At 35.7% G+C, this 20,102-nt stretch overlaps 1 protein-coding gene and 1 pseudogene across 1 annotated transcript; both read left to right on the top strand.

Annotated features, from left to right (window-relative positions):
* The first annotated feature begins 286 nt into the window (after positions 1-286).
* LOC126713350 (protein trichome birefringence-like 23) lies at positions 287-12,821 on the top strand (annotated as a pseudogene).
* Positions 12,822-15,905: 3,084 nt separating this feature from the next.
* On the top strand, positions 15,906-18,756 carry LOC126713349 (high mobility group B protein 6-like). The gene is made up of 9 exons (XM_050413084.1): positions 15,906-16,463; positions 16,889-17,017; positions 17,105-17,376; positions 17,464-17,569; positions 17,658-17,723; positions 17,834-18,004; positions 18,092-18,195; positions 18,311-18,395; positions 18,476-18,756. Exons 1-9 carry the CDS (start codon positions 15,981-15,983, stop codon positions 18,599-18,601), a joined length of 1,542 nt encoding a protein of 513 aa, XP_050269041.1. The 5' UTR covers positions 15,906-15,980; the 3' UTR covers positions 18,602-18,756.
* Positions 18,757-20,102: the final 1,346 nt, after the last annotated feature.

Below are 20,102 nucleotides of genomic sequence, written 5' to 3'. Positions count from 1 at the left end.
GTTAGCGTGCCCATAAGTATGACATGGGCTTGCCAGCGTTTTCCCAGAGGGCATGCCATGCATGGGCGGCATGAACAGTGCCACCCAAACCCGTTCCTTTCTCTTTTTAAACTAATTCCTCGTATTTTACTTCTTGAGTGTCTATTCTCAACAATCACGACAATTTTTTTAAAATGGCATATACATTTTTTTATATCGTACTTCAATGTCGGTCACCTGAATCTATTCTCCAATTTATACCATCCTTATTCCCTCCTATGCATATTCAAGAATTTTAGCTCAAAAGACTATATTTAAAAGCAAGCTCCAAAAAATAGCGAGCAGCAAGTTCAAGTATTTCAGTGGGTAGAAAATGAAGCTCAATTGGTTTCGAAACAAACAGAACCATATGCTTCTGAAGTTAGTTTTTCCCATTCTATTAATGGGTTTTGCTTTTCATCTCGTTTTCTTTCGTTCCACAACAGTTTCTCCCATCTTAGAACAAACCCCTATTGCACAGAAAAGTGTGGTTCCAATTCCAATTCCTATTCCAAGTCCAAACCCAAACCCCAAAACTGTTTCTCCCATCTTAGAAGAAACACCTATTGCCCAGAAAAGTGTGGTTCCAAATCCAAATCCAAACTCAAACCCAAGCCCAAACCCAAACCCAACTCTAAACCCACCTGTTTTTGTGCAGGTTCAAGAAAATAAAGATCAGGTGCCTCCAAAAGGTAATTTGAATCCAGCTAATCTTTGTTGGGTTTTGTTTTTTTTACGTTTTCTTTGGGTTTTAGGGGCGGTTCCATGTATAAGTCAGGTGGTGACAGGACCCTTCGCTTACAAAAAAAATGTGCGTGTTTATGGTTTTATTAATGCGTGCTTTGAGGGCATGTATTGGTAACTATTTTAGGAAATTTTTATGAAAAAATGAAAAAGTTACCTACTTTTTTGATAATTTTTTCAATTTTTCATAAAATGTTTTTAAAAATAGATAATTAATGTGCACTCTTAGGACATATATTAATCAGACATATATATATATATATATATATATGAAAAAAAAGAGAAATTACATTTTATTGCTTTAAACTATACTCTTAATTATACCAAAATTATCTTTCTCAAAAAAAAAAAAAAAATTTATACCAAAATTATGATTCTTGTTACATTTTGTACCCTACCGGCATATTTGTTGTTAACTTGAATGGAAAAGCATGACACCACTTGAAAAGACTCAATTGCCTATTTTCTTAACCCCTTAAAAACAAAGAAAAAATTACACTTTACCACTTTAAATTATACTCCCAATTATACTTTACACTCTAAACTTTGGATTTCTATCCAAGCAAACTTGATGTAGTGGTGCAAAGTGTAACAATGGTCATAGTTTAGGGTACAAAATGTGCATTTGAAAAGTTGAGGGTGCAAAGTATAATATGAGGCATAGTTTAGAATGGTAAAATGCAATAAAATACAATTTTCCTTTAAAAAAATTTATATACTAAACTAACTTATTTTGACCGCCTAATAAAAATATTGAACATCATGACTTGAGAATTATAAGGATTTAAGTTTAACAAAAAATAATAGTAATGCTACATTCACAATATTTTCACAAAAAGTCATATATGATAAGTTGTTACTAATTCAAATTTGGGTTCAATACTGACATCACTTTTTAACCCACCAATAATATTGTAGACATAGCATTACTCCAAAAATGATTTTGCTCTCTCAAACATAACTCTTAACCCCTTTAACAAAAAAAATGGGCTTAAATAACAACAATAAAAATTAGCAAAAATAACAAAAAAAATAATCCAAACAAAAACAAGATTAGACCAAACAATATCAAGTGAAAAAATTATTCAACAAAAAGCTTATTAAAAAAAAAACCCTAATCATTTAATTTTATTTTGTAACTCGTTCAACCTATTACATAAAAATAATCCTTAATTTCAATTTTTCTTAATAAATGTACCAAGAGAAATATTGTGGTCTCTCCTTGGCGGTGTCGACATTTAGGCTCTCTTTGACTTTGCAGTCATAATAATTTTGCTCTCCCTAGAGTATGGATTTGCATTTGTAGCAAATATCATCTCTCTCTCCATTTTCTCTTCTCTATTTTCATTTTTGATTCTCTCTCACTTTATTACTTTTATCTCAACATCATCAATTCCCACTTTATCTCTTATCAATTAATTTTTTTTTTCTTTGTTAGTAGAAAGAAATTGTAATACTTTATATATTTGCGATTTTTGGTGATGTTGATATATTCAACTTATCTATTCATTAGATTTTGTATAATTTATGTTTGTTAGTAAGCACCCTAAAAATGATTCTTAAAGCCACCACTGGTTTTAGCATTGAATGCACTAGAAAAATAAAACTTACTATTCTTGAAAAGTGTAGTATAGAAAATAATAATTGAGATTGGTATGAAATCTATGGACCATAAATGTTTTTGTGGATTTTGTTAGTTCTTTTAGAAGTGTGTAGTTAGTTTACATCGGTTATTTCAAAACTCATGCATAGAAGTGTGATGCAGTGATGGTGTTATTTCAAAACTCACGCATAGAAGTGTGATGTAGTGATGTGTTACCGGAAAATTTTATTAGGTTTGTTCTTTTTACATTTTCTTTGAATTTTAACATTGGATGCACAAGAAAAGTCAAAACTTTCTATTCTTGAAGTATGTGGTTTGGAGATGGATACTTGAGATTGGTTTGAGATCTATTGACCATAAATGGTTTTGTGGATTTTGTTGGTTTCTTTTTGGAAGAGTGTAGTTATCATCGCGCACCCTTGGCATAATGGTTACTTAACAAGTACAAAGTTCTTGTGAGGTGGGGGGGTTGAGGTTCAAGTCTTTAGGAGAGAACTTCACACATATATACATTTAGATTAGGTTGGAGTAGAATTTCTATCTTGTATAAAAGAAAGTACGTACTTAATTAAAGTTGGTTGATTTTAAATTTTTAACTCATGCATAGAAGTGTGATGGTTTTACTAGAAAATTTTAATGGGTTTTGTTCTAATTTGTATGTTTCTTATTATTAGCATATTGCATGATTCATTGATCTAGTGTTGTCTATAGTCTACTATGATTGGTTACTAGTTTAGTTTTCATGAAATTTTTCCTCATCAAGATTTTGTTGATTCTTAAGAAGTAAGAACATGAATACGGGAATAGGTACAAGTACGAAACAACAACACATCAATTTTTGAAAAAATAGGAAATGGGTACAGCATGATACGTTTATTAAATATATTTTTATTCATATTTTTATATATTAATAATAATTTATTTTCATACAATTTTATTTATATACACACACATATCAAACTAAGAGTAACAATGCGGTCAATGGATAATAAATCAAATCCTCTACCATTAAAGGATGTTTGGAAATTATGATAAAAATCAAGAATAAAGATATTTATTAAATTTTCAAATGCATTATTACTATTTAAAGCATGAATGCTTTCTGTGTTTTGTGAAAGGGTATTAGATTCTTTTTGTTCTCTTGTCCCGGCTGTTCGACGCATGTTCAATGCGTGTTTGACACGGTATGACACTCAAATAAAGTGACTCTTTCCTAGTTTGATTCTCTTTATAGTGGTATTCTCCATTTTGTATTGAATGGAAGTCAAATCTGGTTGCAGAAAAATGTGATCTTCTTACTAGGGATTGGATACCTAACCCATCAGGTCCTACGTACACTAATCGAAGCTGCTCATTAATTGAAGGTCTTCAGAATTGCATTAATAATGGGCGGTCGGATACAGGGTACCTATACTGGAGGTGGAATCCAAGAGATTGTGAGTTACCGCCTTTTGATCCAGAGAGATTCCTTGGGGCGATGAGGGACAAAACATGGGCATTAATTGGTGATTCGATATCTCGCAACCATGTCCAGTCATTGCTCTGCATGCTTTCGCAGGTACTTGTTAAGATTGTTGTAGCAATATTAAGTCTTGAATTTGGATTTTTGGACATGATGTGAGTAGGTCCTGTCTGTAAAGTTGTGATTTACAACTATGTTTTATATTGGCTTTATTCTGTGATAAAAAGTGTTATAATTGCTTTAATTTATATCCTTGTACTTTGTGGGATTTTATTGTATTGGGTTTAGTATTAAGTTGGTGAAGACTCAAGCTTAAATGAAGAATCAGTGGATTTCGCGAGAAGCTCGTGAGAAGCTAAGCCGCGAAAGAGCCACGTGAGGAGCACATGACTGGAAGCTGAAGAGTTATGCCAGACTATCGTTTTTGCGAGTGTCTCCTAGGTAAGGCCTTCCCGCGAGACAGTCGCGAAACATTCTGCCTGGAGGATTTATTAGTGTGACTTCCCTACCCTCCACCTATACTATATATACTCTTATTATCCACAAATGTAAAGAAGGCCATTCAGAGAGAAAAACCCTAGATAGGTTTTCTACAACACACACCTATCTTTTTGAGAGAGAGCTACTCATCCTTAGTGAGAAATCATTATAGCCTCTTTTCCTCCCCTCTCCCATTATCATACATTTTCAATGTAGTGAGTGTTTTTGGTGTTGCTAGGAAGCATTGGAAGAAGTCAAGGATGACAGATGCAACATGGAGCTTGTTGCGGGATCCGGAGAGCTAGACAAGACATGGTTCCGAGAAGTCTTGTTGGAGTAGGAACTTGGAGGGCTTAGGTACAGCAGGTAGATTAGGCTTGGAGGGTCTCTTGTTAACCCATGTATCCCAACTGATTGTCTCGTAGATTGATTACCGCTTGGAGAGCGGCAGAGAGGTTTTTCGTCGAGTTCTTCAGTTTCCTCTTCGATAACACATCGGTGTGTTATCTGTGTTTGCATTCTTCTTCTCTACTCTTTTACATTTCATTTTACTGCTGTGATTATATGAATATGTGTTTGAGTAGCTTGTTTGTTTATCCGCTCGCATTTATACTATTCTGCACTTAGAATTAAGTTAGTGTAAAATCTATTGAGTCTTAACTTTAATTTGAGGGTCTAAACAGCTCTTGTGTTTTTTAACACATTTTCGAGCTTTCACTGTCCGTACTAACTTTTTTTTGGGTTTCAATTGCATATATGATTTGTGTGATTTATCTTTTCCTGAGCACTTACATAATTTATTATTTGTAAATAGTAGGAGGAATGTAATCCACTATACATAATTTTTTTTTAACATGTAAAATTTTAATTTAGCATAATTGCGATCCTAATGAAACCTTTTTGCTATAAGATGATGTTTGCTACTTTAAGCCCTCAAGCCAATTCAAGAATTTGGCTTCTGCGCTATGACTATCTTCGTAGGTTTGTACTAGTTTAGATGCATTATAAATGTATTTTATATAGCAATTGTTTGTCACACTGTTGATGCTTTTGTTTCTTTGAAGTACTCACATCAATGAATCTAAGGAATATGTTGTGTCCCAGAGCCTCATATCTGGATTACATTCACCTATTAAGTAGTAATAGTGGATTAGCTAAGAAGATTGCTTCCAAGAGTTTAGTTTAATAAAGGACTCCTTTAGTTGCTTGTAACTGGGAGATTAGGTTGCTGTTATATTTTGTTATTATCGTTTGTTATTAGATTGCTATTTTTTATCTAAGATAGGTGTTATAGTTATTATCTAGTTTAGCCAAAGTTTCGGCTAAAGTGGAATAGCTGTCATTGTTATCGGTTGTGGTTATTTGGTATGTATTTAAGTTGAATCATGATGAATAAGAGGCAACAGAGAATTGAACCAAAATTTCCTTTATTTTTCCTCATTCTTGGAGATTAGTCGTCTCGAATAGACTACAATTCCATTAAACCAACTAGGACAGATTATTTGGTATCAGAGCTAGATGATGAACAACCCACCACCTACTCATTCAACAACTAATGAGGATCAGATAGTAGCCTTGGAGGTTAGAGACCATTCTATCCGGAGACAGATCGAAGTCCAAGGAGAAGAGTTCGCTACGGAGTTTATTGATATAAGGAGAGTGTAGAGGCCTTTGAGGCCCTTGCCAACATAATAGCTCAGATGGGAAGAAGAATTGAAGGGATGGACAACCAAAGAAACTCAACTACTCACAACAGCCACCGCGAAGAAGGCTTAGCTAGCCGGAATCGCGATAATGGAGAACACTTTGCTAGCCGTAATCACGGATCAAAAGGGACTAATGGAGGAACTATTGGGGGAATACAAACTCAATTTTCTTGGGTGGATTTTCCTCAATTCAATCGAGAAGACCCAACGGGATGGATCTACAAGGCATAAAAATTCTTCCGTTATTAATGGACAAAGAATAGTGAGAAGATAACTCTTGCTTCCTTCCATTTGCTGGACGATGCTCTTCAATGGTACCAGTGGTTTGAGGAAACAAGGACGAATGTTTCATGGGAGGAATTTACACATGCTTTGTGTGTCCGTTTTGGGCCATCGGATTATGAAGACTTTGATGAAACTTTAGCCAAATTACGCCAAACTAGCACAGTGCGAGAATATCAAGCAAATTTTGAATGTTTGGTAGCCTGAGTACAAGATTGGCTAGAGAAGGCTCTCGTTGGGAGTTATATCTATGGACTACATGAAGAAATTCACGCCGAGGTTAAATTATTCAGACCCATTACCTTGGTCCTTGCTACTAGTCTAGCTCGCTCACAAGAAGACAAACTACAAAAGCTTCGACACACTTCCACCCAAACAAGACCAACACTCCTACCTAGTCCACAACCTACCAAAGGAATATACAACCATCCTAATCCTCTGCCCTGCATTCCCTTTAAAACCCAGCCTTTAAAAAACTTTCTTGGACAGAGATACAAGCACATCGTGACAAGGGACTGTGCTACAATTGTGATGAGAAATTTGGGCTAGGCCACCAATGCAAGACACAGTAGGAATTATTTGCTCGAAGTCATGGGCGAAGAAATAGAGATTGATGGTCCAATTGTGACAACCGAGGAAGAGGAAGACCCAACCACCACTCCTGAAATCTCGCTACATGCCTTAGTGGGGGTATCTTCCCCACAAACTATGCGTGTGATAGGGACTATCAATGGGAGACCAATACATATTCTCATTGATAGTGGGAGTACCCACAATTTTGTTAGTTTGAAATTTCCCAAGCGGATGGGGTGTTGCAAAACGGCATCTCCAACCTTTGCGGTGATGGTGGCCAATGGCGAACGGCTAACAAGTGAAGAAATATATTTGGCTGTACCTATGGAGATCCAAGAGTACGGATTTCAAGCCAATGTATACCCCTTAGACTTACAAGGGTCAGATGTGGTCTTGGGAATGCAATGGTTGCAAGGCTTAGGTAGAGTTTTGCATGATTGGAGTAAACTCACAATGGAATTTTGGGACAAAGGGAAGAAATATGTGATATGTGGTGAAGATAGAGGTTGGGTTACGTAAGGCTCAGTACATCATGTTCAAAAGTTGACATCCACCAACACTGGTGCTATTGTCATGCAACTACTTGGACCTATAGAATCTACCGCGGAGGAATCGTTGAACCAAAACCAAGCAGTAGCTTTGAAACAACTTTTGAAGCAGTACTGGGCCATATTTCAAATCCCTACTACATTGCCTCCACCATGATCTCATGACCACCGGATCACTTTGGAACCATGAAGCGGACCGATTAATGTTAGACCATACTGCTACCCTCACATTAAAAAGAAATGAGATAGAGCGGGCGGTGAAGGGGATGCTCACTACCGGAATTATATGACCCAACTCCAGTCCATTCTCATCACTGGTCTTGCTAGTGAAAAAGAAAGATGGCTCTTGGTGCTTTTGTGTTGATTATTGAGCACTAAATTGCGCTACGCTGAAGGATTGTTATCCCATTCCTACCATAGATGAGCTGTTAGATGAGTTACATGGTGCTGCATATTTCACTAAATTGGATCTTAAATTGGGGTACCATCAAATTTGAGTGCAACCTGATGATGTCCATAAGACGGCATTCTGCACCTATGACGGTTACTATGAGTTCCTTGTAATACCTTTCGGCCTCACCAATGCACCTTCCACATTTCAATCACTCATGAATGACATATTTCGTGCTCGATTGCGAAGGTATGTGCTAGTCTTTTTTGATGATATATTGTTTATAGTAAAAATTAGAATGATCACTTGCACCATCTCCAAATGGTTTTCGACACCTTACTAGGTGTCGAAAACCAACTATATTTTAACCAATCTAAATGCTTAATTAGGCAGTGAAAAGTAGAATATTTGGGTTACATAATCAGTGCAGCTAGAGTTTCAGCAGATCCTACGAAGATTTGTAGCATGGAAGCATGGCCTACTCCAACAAACATTATTGCACTCCATGGTTTCCTTGGATTGACTGGATACTACCAAAAATTCATTCGTAATTATGGTAGCATTGCAGCACCCTTGACAAAGCTATTGAAGAAGGACGCATTCCATTGGAATGCCGAGGCAGATGAGGCATTTCAAAATCTCAAGAAGGTCATGACTCAAGCACCAGTCCTTTCCTTACCAAAATTTTCTAAGCAATTTATGATAGAAGTCGACACATTTGATAAAGGTTTAGGCACTGTGCTTATGCAGGAAAGACAACCAATGGCTTTTTACAATAAGGCCATATCGGGTCGATCTTTAGCTCGATCAACCTATGAGAAAGAAGAAAGAAGTTATGGCAATTGTTTACTCTGTTCATCACTAGCGGAATTATCTATTGGGTTGAAGGTTTCGAATTCGTATGGATCATAGAAGTTTAAAATATCTTTTGGAGCAACGAATTACAACACTAGACCAACAGAGGTGGATCGTGAAGCTTATGTGGTATGATTATGAGATCAAGTATCGTCCTGGATGAGAAAATAAAGCCGCTGATGCATTGTCGCGGTTACATGGGGACCTGGCTACCATTTCTTGTCCATGACCAACTTGGTTGGATGAAATTCATTATGAAGCCCGTTATGACCCAAGTATGGTTGACCTTCGAGATGCAATTAAAAGGGGAGAGGCTGCTATTCAGAAATTTTCAGACAAGGAAGGGTTGTTGTGGTACCAAGGGAGGCTGGTTCTACCTACTGGATCTCGCCACAAGACGAATTTTATCAATGAATTTCATGATACACCCATTGGTGGACACTCTGGAGCATTACGAACCTATAAACGAGTTGCAGCAAATTTTTATTGGGTGGGAATGAAGAGAGATATTCTGGAGTATGTTTGATATTATGATGTTTGTCAACGTAGTGAGTACGACTCTCAAACTCCAGGTGGGTTGCTTCAACCGTTACCAATCCCAGATCGTGTGTGGGAAGATGGCTCCATAGATTTTATTAAGGGACTTCCATCATCTAATGGGTATTCTGTGGTACTTGTAGTGGTTGACCAACTCTCTAAATACGAGCATTTTATTGGCCTCAAGCACCCATATTCGGCTAAAACAGTGGCTGAAATCTTTGTCAAAGAGGTGGCGCGATTGCATGGTATGTCGCGTTCCATTGTTTCAGATAGAGACCTGGTGTTCATAAGTCAATTCTGGGCTGAATACTTTTGTCTTCAAGGGTCTGAGTTGCATATGAGTTCGGCTTACCATCCGTAGAGTGACGGAAAAACAGAGGTTCTTAATAGATGTTTGGAAACATATTTGAGGCGCTTTGTGAGTTCTAAACAAAAACAGTGGGTTCAGTGGCTTCCCTAGGCTGAGTTTTGGTACATTACTTCCTATCAAACCACCACACGCATGACACCGTTTGAGGTGGTATATGGGCGAGCTCCACCAACAATTCACAGATATAAGCATGGAACTACATCAGTGGTGCAAGTTGAGAACACTTTGGGACAGAGAGATGAGATATTAAAGCAGCTAAAGGAGAATTTATTGGAGACTCAACATTGGATGAAATTGTATGAAGATCGCCACCGTTGCGAGCTAGAGTTTCAACCTGGTGATATGGTTTATTTGAAGTTACAGCCCTTTGGGCAAATGTCCTTAAGAGTACGAGGGAATATGAAGCACTCGCCGTGTTTTTATGGACTTTATCAGATTATTGAGCGGTTGTGAAAGGTGGCTTATCGATTGGAATTGCCGACCCACTCCCGATTACACTTGGTCTTTCATGTCTCGCAGTTAAAAAAGAAGCTAGGACATTTTGATCGTGTAGCACCAGAGTTACCTAACGTGGGGGACGATGGCGCAATGGTCTTGGAGCCCAAATGTATAATTGATTTTCGATGGGTTAAGAATGGCAAGAAGGTGTTGCACGAAGCCTTGGTACAGTGGGTTGGAGTCAATGAGGAAGATGCCACTTGGAAGCCCTATGATGCACTCCAGCAACAATTTTCAAATTTAAATCTTGAAGACAAGATTTTTCTTCAAGGGGAGGGGAATGTTGTGTCCTAGAGCCTCATGTCTGGATTACATTCACCTGCTAAGTAGTAACAGTGGATTAGCTAAGAAGATTGCCTCCAAGAGTTTAGTTTAATAATGGACTCCTTCAGTTGCTTGTAACTGGGAGATTAGGTTGTTGTTATCTTTTGTTATTATTGTTTGTTATTAGATTGCTATTTTTATCTAGGATAGGTGTTATAGTTATTATCTAGTTTAGCCAAAGTTTCGGCTAAAGTAGAATAGCTGTCATTGTTATCGGTTGTGGTTATTTGGTATGTATTTAAGTTGAATCATGATGAATAAGTGGCAACAGAGAATTAAACCAAAATTTCCTTTCTTTTTCCTCATTCTTGAAGATTAGTAGTCTCGAATAGACTACAATTCCATTAAACCAACTGGGACAGATCAGGAATCATCATGAGTTGTTGAAAGCATACTCTCAGTTGTAATAACACATGCACACAAGACATCCTGGTGGTAATATGAATATATTATATTTTAGAAAGTAGGGTTTGTGATATAGAAATGGTTGTTAATGAATTTTTTATTCTAATTAAGGAGACTCTAAGAAGTGCTAGAACTTAGAAGTCTCCAACCACATTTCCTCTTGTGTGTGTGTGTTGCTAATACCTGAAGTTCAATTCCTATAAGCTCATCCTTTATCTGTGGCTTATTCAACATTTCCATTTTCCCTCTTTTAAATCCAAGAATTTAATACTTGAAGATTTCTGTGATTTATTACTGAATTAGAATGAGAAAAGTCATCCTTCATTGTGCATTCTTTATTTTTGTAGTGCAAGATCATAATAAAATAGGTGTGAAGATACCCCTGCTTCAATTCACAAAAACACTATTTTGCATTTCTATTTGTTGATACGCAGTATCCAAATGGATTTACCTAATTTTACTGAGTGGCATTAAATGAAGCTGCTAAACATTGCATTCATGCAGGCTCAATTGCTGGTAACTCTTGACCTGTATGAATCCCACTTGGTCCATTTGCAGATGTTATTGATTACGTTTTTTATTTTTTATTTTTAAATTTCAAATTCTTTCTTGTGAATTTGATGGTTATTAATTATTAGTTTTGTTTTGTCAGTTTTTCTAGAATTGGTGTAGAGACTTGCATTTATATTTTGATTAAATAAATTAATAAAGTTTCAAGTGTCGTTTATGACTTTATGTTGATTTTCTTAGTGCCTTCATTATGGGTGACGATTGTTGTTAGGCAGCATGATGTGGGAGAGTTTATTGTCTTCAAAAAATGGCACTAGAGGATTGTCTGACCTGTGCAAGTGAATGATTATGTCCTTCGGGTAGAACAAGCTGTTCAAGTTTACCATGATGAAGATTACAGGTCCAAAAGATGGCAGTTCCCCTCTTACAACTTCACTATCTCAGTTATTTGGTCCCCCTTCCTTGTAAAAGCAGATATTTTTGAGGACTTTAATGGTGTTTCAACATCTGAAGTTGAGCTGTATCTCGACAAACTTGACAAGAAGTGGACTGATCAATACCAGAATTTGGATTACATGATAATTTCAAGTGGGAAATAGTTTCTAAAGTCTTCAATCTATCATGAGAATGACACATTGTTGGGCTGTCATTACTGTCCTAAAAGAAATTTGACGGAGTTGGGATTTGATTTTGCTTATGGGAAATCCCTGCGGTTTGTATTGGACTTCATAGTATCGTCCAATCACAAGGGCCTGATATTTTTTAGGACATCCACGCCAGATCACTTTGAGAATGGGGAGTGGTCTAGTGGAGGGAATTGCCTCAGAACAGCACCAGTTAAAGAAGGCGAGATGGAACTGAAGGCAGCATTTAAAGCTTCTGAAAACGGGGTGAACCTTAAACTTCTTGACCTAACTATGCTTTCACTTTTGCGGCCTGATGGGCATCCAGGTCCATATGGAGAGTTTTATCTATATGCGAAGGGCAAAAACTTAACAGTTCAGAATGACTGTTTGCACTGGTGCTTACCTGGGCCAATAGACTCTTGGAATGATGTGATTATGGAGATGGTTGTAAATGGCTAATTATTTATCCATAGTTTTGATGCATGAAACATATGTTCTCCATTTCAGGTTTTGAAAAATATTGGATATGAGTTGCAGGAGTTGAGAACAAGTGATACATTCCCAATTTCCCGCCCGGTGTTTGATAAGATTGGCCTTTCAGGTATACCTGTAATGTCATCTACTCATCTTTCTCTCAGGCAATCTGTTTGGTGTTAACCAGCCCTGTCAGCGGAATTTATCTTCTATGTGAAATGTGTAAGAGGATACAGAAAGAGGGGGGAGAAAGTTAAGAGAATGTGTATTTTTAGCATAAATTGGTGGCTGCTAAATCCTGGTCCCTTTGGGATAAGGAACCATTTTGGTCATTCAGCATATTGAATGTTTAATCATGTAATGTACAGGTATGAAGTTTGGAGCATTGGATTTCTGAATGTTGATACTTCCACTCTGAATCTTAGTTTTTTTGAGAATTTATCTTGAATATCCCGTTACTTCTCTCACATAAAAATCAATTTTATATATGAAATCCAAAATAAGGTATACCGCTCATCTTTATGTGGGAAAATGGTGTAGTACAACAAGTGTACTAATAACTTTAAAAAGAGGGAGGAGAAAGCTAGAAATTAGGCAAAAATATTACTTTGCTTCCTATACTTTAGACTCACAGTTAGTTTGGTTATTATATTTTGGTAACAATCAATTTGATCATTGTTATTTTCAACTTATAGTCAATTTAGTCCTTATTGTTAACTATTAATGAAAAATGCCTACATGGCAAATGGTGTTCATTGTTGGCACACTTGAAGCTTATGTGACAACTTAAAATAATAATAATGGTGCCACATCAACATCTAAATAAAAATTAATTAATTTATCAATTAAAAAAATTAATTTCTTTAAAATTGGTAAATTAAAATGTTTTATTTAGATGCAGAAGTGATATTTATTATTATTATTTTTAGTTTCCACGTAAGCTTCGAGAATGCCAACAATGCACACCTTTTACCACATAGGCATTTTTTGTTAATAGTTAATAGTAGAGACCAAAGTGACTTCAAGTTGAAAATAACAGAAACCAACTTAATTGTTACCAAAATGTAAGAAACAAATTGAATGTGACCCCAAAATTTTATTTTCTTTGAGAAATTATTTGCTCCATTGGGAGGACCACAATAGTAATCCCTAGTGGTTCTCCCACTCAATACTCAATAGTTGCCATGTCTGAGAATTTATTGAGTCATATTCTAGTAACAAACCTAGTCCTAAATGAAAGAAAATATGAAAACCATCACCTTCACCCTCACCCTCACCATCACCATTGGTGGCTCCCGCCATCCCCAACTCCCAGAAGATGCCATAGGTCTCTCTCTCTCTCTCTCTCTCTCTCTCTCTCTCTTAGAAAATTGTGACTGATTTGAGAAGGTAAAGGTAAAAACTTTCATAAAAAAAGAAGAAGATACGTTAGTGACTAAGATTTGATTTAACAAATTTTCCCACGTTGCATAATATTATCGAGGGGAGGACACTTTGGGATAAAGGTAATGCACTAATGTGGTACAACTTGGATACTAGCAAATAATTTCTTCATTGGGTAAACTACAGATTTAATCCCTGACCTTTTTGATGTATTTCAATTTAGTCCTTAATGTTTCAAGAGTGTCAATTTAGTCCATAATATTTTGGTACTGTATCAAATTAGTCCCAACTATTAAGCGATGGATGGAAAATGCTAATATGGCTAACGACTAAAATAAAAAATAATTGTTATATCAACTCAGATGCCACGTGCACTTTTAACATGGATTAAACTTAAAAAATAAAAAATACGGTAAAAACAAAAAATAAAACAAACAAAACCCAACTTAAGGAAGACAGAAAATTATGATAAAATCCTAAATGAATCACGATCCCAAAATCTATGTGGGGGGTTTTTGTTGCTAAGGTCAGATTGTCGATGGGGAAGGGGACATAGAGTTTGTAGTCATTGCCAGAGTGTGGTCCTTCGTCAGAGTGAGTGGAGGAGCTGTATGGCTTGAGTCGCCATGAAGTAGCTTGTGTCCTCTAGCGATCTGGTCATGAGTCGCTGGATAATTTTGGGATTTTTAAAAATATTTTTTTATTATTTTTTTGTTATAGAATTGATGAACAATTTGGGTTTTCAAGGTCCGGGACGAACAAATTCACCTTACAAGCCAAAGCGGATGTTAGCATGATTTGGTCAATTCGGTATTGGGTTTTACTCAGTTTACCTTGTTGTTGGTAAGGTGATTGTGACAACAAAGTACAATGACGATGAATAGCATATCTCCAAGCTGGTGGTTCATTCATTGTGATAAGGGATGTTTATCGAAAGCAACTTGATATAGGTTATATAAAACCAGTTATGATTTATGAGGCTGGGCAGGTGCTTCAACGACAGTAATGTTGCTTCTAGTTCCAAATCCAAAGCTTACTTGTACCTAATTATAATCTTTTCTTTACTTGATCTATTTGGTGTCTTCATTAAGCTAGGTTTTATCTTTATTTTTTAAGTTTAATCCATGTCAGCAGTACACATGGCATCTAAGTTGACATAAAAATTATTTTTTATTTTGGTCATTAGCCACATCAGTATTTTCCATCTATCACTTAACGATTGAGACTAATTTGACATAATACCAATATGTTAGGAACTAAATTGACACATTTAAAACGTTAAGGATTAAATTGAAAAAAAATGAAAAGGTTAGGGACAAAATTTGTAGTTTACCATTTCTTCATTTTATGGCTGTTATTATTATTATTCACAATATCTCCGAAAAATGGCTACATTCTTAAAATGTTAAATATATATGCAAATAATTTAATTAAGCCATAATATTTTTTTTAAGAATAATTAAGCCATAATTTGGTTCTCCCAATCCAAATTCTTTTCACTATGGAACGAAGACGAACCATGATATTTGAAAGTCAAAGATGCTCCTCATCAATGTGTAATAACCACGACTTTTTTGTTTACAGTTAGGCTAATGATATGGCAATGTTTTTTTCTTCTTTTTTATTTATTTATTTTTAATAATACTAGATATACAATCTATTTTACAAATATTTTTGCAAACTACTGATGTGATGAGTGATTATTAGTAAATAAAAAAGTGATATTAATGGTGGGTCTAAATGAAAACTAATAAGAGGTTGGTCACATTAACATTTTATAAAAATGTTATAAAATAATATGCGACTATAACATTACTTTTTTTCTTTATTTTATTTATTTATTTTTATCCTAACAATTCTATCTGATCTGGATCTGAACGTTAGTAACTCCTTATATGTGTCACTGTGCGACTTTTTTCCAAAACCAACCAATCATAGACTAATGTTTAAAATTTCAAATTCCCATCTTTCTTTGGTAAGAATTCAATTACCGCTCCCAGATTCCCAACGGTCAAATTAAAAACATATACGCTCAATAGTCCATTTGAATTTGAAAAATCTTACCGTTAGGCCCTCTCACATCTCTTCCCTATATAAAACCCCCTTCTCTGTTCACAACCCAAATCACTCACTCTTCCTCACGAACCTACCAACTCAAGCCTCTCTCGCTCTCTCTTTATCCCCAACAATGGCTGAGACCGTAGCTGTGATGCCCATCGACACAGTTCCTACAAAGAAAAGGAGCACCAGGAGGGGGGCTCTGAAGGAGAAAACCCCATCGACCAACGAGGCCAACATCTTAGCCGGAAAGGTCTCTCCGAGCCCGGTTCCACCACCACCTGCCAATGACCCGGAAAAGGAGAACCACGAGAGCCTCTCTCAGCCGCGGACCTCGCCAAAGAAAGGCAAAGCGAGAGCCTCGAAGAAACAGACAAAACAGCAGCAGAAGCAACAACCGGAGCAAGATTCTTTTGAGAAAGACTTGCTGGAAATGCAAGAGAAACTACAGAAGTTAAGGCTTGAAAAGGAGAAGACTGAGGAGCTCTTGAAGGCCAAAGATGAGATTTTGAAGCAGAAGGAGGAAGAGCTTGAGACTAGAGGCCGTCAGCAGGAGAAGCTTCAGACTGAATTGAAGAAGTTACAGAAGTTGAAGGAGTTCAAACCCACAGTGGTTAGTTTTCTTCACCCTCTTTTTCTCTTTTTGCGTCCTCTGGGTTTCTCACTGTGATTGGTTGCTTAGAAAATGGATAATCTTTTTTTTTTTGAAATTAGTCCTTTGGGTTTGATTTTGAAAGAAATGGTTTTGCCAATGTCTGAATTGATTTTTCTGAATGAGTGATTAATTCTTCTTCATATAATCTTTAAATTCACAATTTTCTTTCTTCATTTTCTGTCATTTTCCTTTTGGTTTCTCTGAAATTGTAGAAAAAATGAAATGTAGAACTTAACTGCTTGATAAAGTTCTTTCTTTTACTAACTTGGATCAGGATCTGAGAAGTATTTCTTAGCAACCAACAAAGTGATACTATTGTAGGGGTCTTGCTTTCTAGTGTTTGATATGATGGTTGCCTAATCTGAATTTGTCTTTATGTTCAGACTTTCCCCGCTGGTCAATCTCTGAGAGACAATGAACAGGACAAGAAAGAGAAGAAGAAGAAGGCATGCCCTGAAAGGAAAAGGCCTTCTGCACCTTACATTCTATGGTGCAAAGATCAATGGGTTGAGGTAAGATACAGAAATGGTCTTTGAGAGTTGAGCTAAATATTTGGATTCATGTGCCTTTGGTAATTTTGTTGGGGGGTTTTGATGCAGATCAAAAAAGAGAATCCAGAGGCAGAGTTCAAAGACATCTCAAACATTTTGGGGGCAAAATGGAAGAATGTTACTGCAGAAGAGAAGAAGCCCTATGAGGAGAAGTATCAGGCTGAAAAGGAAGCTTATTTGCAGGTAATTGCTAAGGAGAAGCGTGAGACCGAAGCAATGAAGCTCTTAGAGGAGGAGCACAAACAGAAGACTGCTATGGAATTGCTTGAACAGTATCTCCAGTTCAAACAAGAATCAGAAAAAGAAAACAAGAAGACCAAGTAAATTCCATTATCTGTGTGGCTCTCTCAATACTCCGTCTCTCTCTGATTATAGCATTCATAAAATATCTGATTCTTTGTTCACAGGAAAGAAAAGGATCCATTGAAACCTAAGCATCCCATGTCAGCATTTTTCGTGTTCACAAATGAGAGGCGGGCTGCTTTGCATGCAGAGAAAAAGAGTGTTTCAGAGGTGCTTTAATTTCACAACATTTGCAAATTTGTTTGAATTGTTAAACATTGGTCTCCTCTAATTTGTTGAATTTGGTACTGTATAATAGATTGCAAAGATCACTGGTGAAGAGTGGAAAAACATGACAGAAGAACAAAAAGGCCCTTATGAAGAGGTTAATTTCTTTCTCAGATAAAACCTTTTGTCCTTTTTCTGTCCAGCAACCATGACTTGATTCTATTTAGCTTGATTCTTGTATAATTTTATTTCGTTTGAAACTTACAGATTGCAAAGAAGAACAAGGAGAAGTATTTGCAAGAAATGGAGGCTTACAATCAAATGAAGGACGAAGAAACTGCCAGTCTCAGAAAGGAAGAGGAAGAGCAGATGAAACTTCAGAAGCAGGAGGCCTTGCAGCTTCTCAAGAAGAAGGAGAAAACTGAAAATATAATCAAGGTTCTTTATAAAATCAACCTTTAAAAAGTTTTGTTATTGGTACTTTCTCAAACTTTACTGTGGCTAATCTAATTATAAAATGTGCAGAAAACGAAAGTGGATCGCCAGAAGAAGAAGCAACAGAAGGAAGAAAAGAAGAATTCTGACCCTAACAAGCCTAAGAGGCCTGCATCCTCATTCATTTTATTCAGGTAAAAGTTCTACCGTGAATTATGGTTGTTTGAGTTTTTTTTTTTTTTTTTTTTTTTTTGATAGGAGTTGTTTGAGTTTTTGAATATGATAAAATTATGCTTTTGGTTGATGCAGCAAAGATGCAAGGAAGACTTTATTGGAGGAGAGACAAGGGATCAACAACTCTACCCTCAATGCACTAATTTCAGTGAAGTGGAAGGTATTGTTTCTTTAATCAAGTTGATGGATATAATATGGAAATGCATATTTTTAATAATCTCTTGCTGGTTGATATTATAGGAACTGAGTGAAGAAGAGAAAAAGGCTTGGAATGACAAAGCTGCTGAAGCTATGGAGGCGTACAAGAAGGAATTGGAGGAGTACAACAAATCTGTTGCTTCAACCTTGGAGAAAGTAGATAGTTGATGTTCAAGCGTTAAATTTTGAACATCTGGATTTTTGGCTATCAGTTTGATAGCCTAATCAGTGATTTTTAATTTTAGTATTGGTGTATTTAACCCAATGATATGGCAGCTTTATTTTCTCAATCTGAATAAAAATTCAAATATTTATTTGATCCATGTCTGCTACTTGCCAGTTCAAAAATTTTTAACATTCATTTTCTTCCTTGTGTTTGGAGTATTTGCTGAAAACAGAAAATTTATTGTTGAAAACACTGTAACAAAATAATTTTTAATGGTGTAAATAGCCGTGGGACCTAAAAATGTATGGGTATGCGCGTTTTTGTGTTTTTGACTAGGTCATGAATAGTAGATATTTTTTACGTCATCCATCAAAGTTGGGAGAAGTGATGTGGTTCACCAATTTCTCCAAAGTTGGGTTGCATCATTCTTCTTTCAATTATGACTTTAAGAAAAATAATATTTCAATTATGACGTGTGTAATTTGACTTTATTTAAAAAAAAATGCATAATAAAAAAACATTTATTTTAACTATGGCAGTTGAATAAGAGATCTGGTAAGCAAAATCATCAGAAACAGATACCATATGTTGAAATCAATTTGTTTTAAAAGTCTCTCTCAAATACAAACCATGCCATCGGTGAGCTGAGGAGAGGGTGGTCAACAATCTATATTAGTTTTAAAAACTTATTTTTTCAAGGAATATATGTTTTTAACTATGACAGTTGAATAAGAGATCTGGTAAGCAAAATCATCAGAAACAGATACCATAGGTTGAAATCAATTTGTTTTAAAAGTCTCTCTCAAATACAAACCATGCCATCGGTGAGCTGAGGAGAGGGTGGTCAACAATCTATATTAGTTTTAAAAACTTATTTTTTCAAGGAATATATGTTTTTTTTTTTTTTTTTTTTGGTGTCAAGGTTACTATAACTATAAGTATATTATCATTATTAGATGAAGTTAAAAAAATAAATCTAAATATAAGATATTCAGACAAGTCGTTTGATTACTTGAAAGTAAAATGAAAAATAAATTAATTTAAAAGTATCAAAAGTACGATAATACATTTGAAAATATTCTAAATATGCCTTGATTTTAACTTAACTTTCATTCCAGCTTTTCAAAAGGAGGTTACTAAAAAATTAAAAAATAAAAATTCAAAAGGTGGGTCATTGCAAAAGAAGAAGTATATAGTAATGTGGGAATAAAAAATGAATCGACAAAAAGTAAAATTTGTTAGATTGGTAATGGGATATTGTAAATAACCATTTTATGATTCCGAGCTATGCACATAGGGGGAATCAGCATCTTAAAACATTTTTATATAGAAATTAATATTTTAAAATTTATTTATTAAAAAATGAAATGGTTTTTACTTTTTAAGACGGCGTAAAGGAGGGAAATTCCCGCTGGCCCTCCTTGGCTTAGCCTTTATTGTTATACTAGTTATCATGTGATGGCTGACAAGCAGATATACACTATGCAAGACTAGATTTATATC

Source organism: Quercus robur, chromosome 2 (assembly GCF_932294415.1).
Source record: "Quercus robur chromosome 2, dhQueRobu3.1, whole genome shotgun sequence".
Taxonomy (NCBI): Eukaryota; Viridiplantae; Streptophyta; class Magnoliopsida; order Fagales; family Fagaceae; genus Quercus; species Quercus robur.
This window is presented reverse-complemented; position numbering and strand designations above follow the sequence as displayed.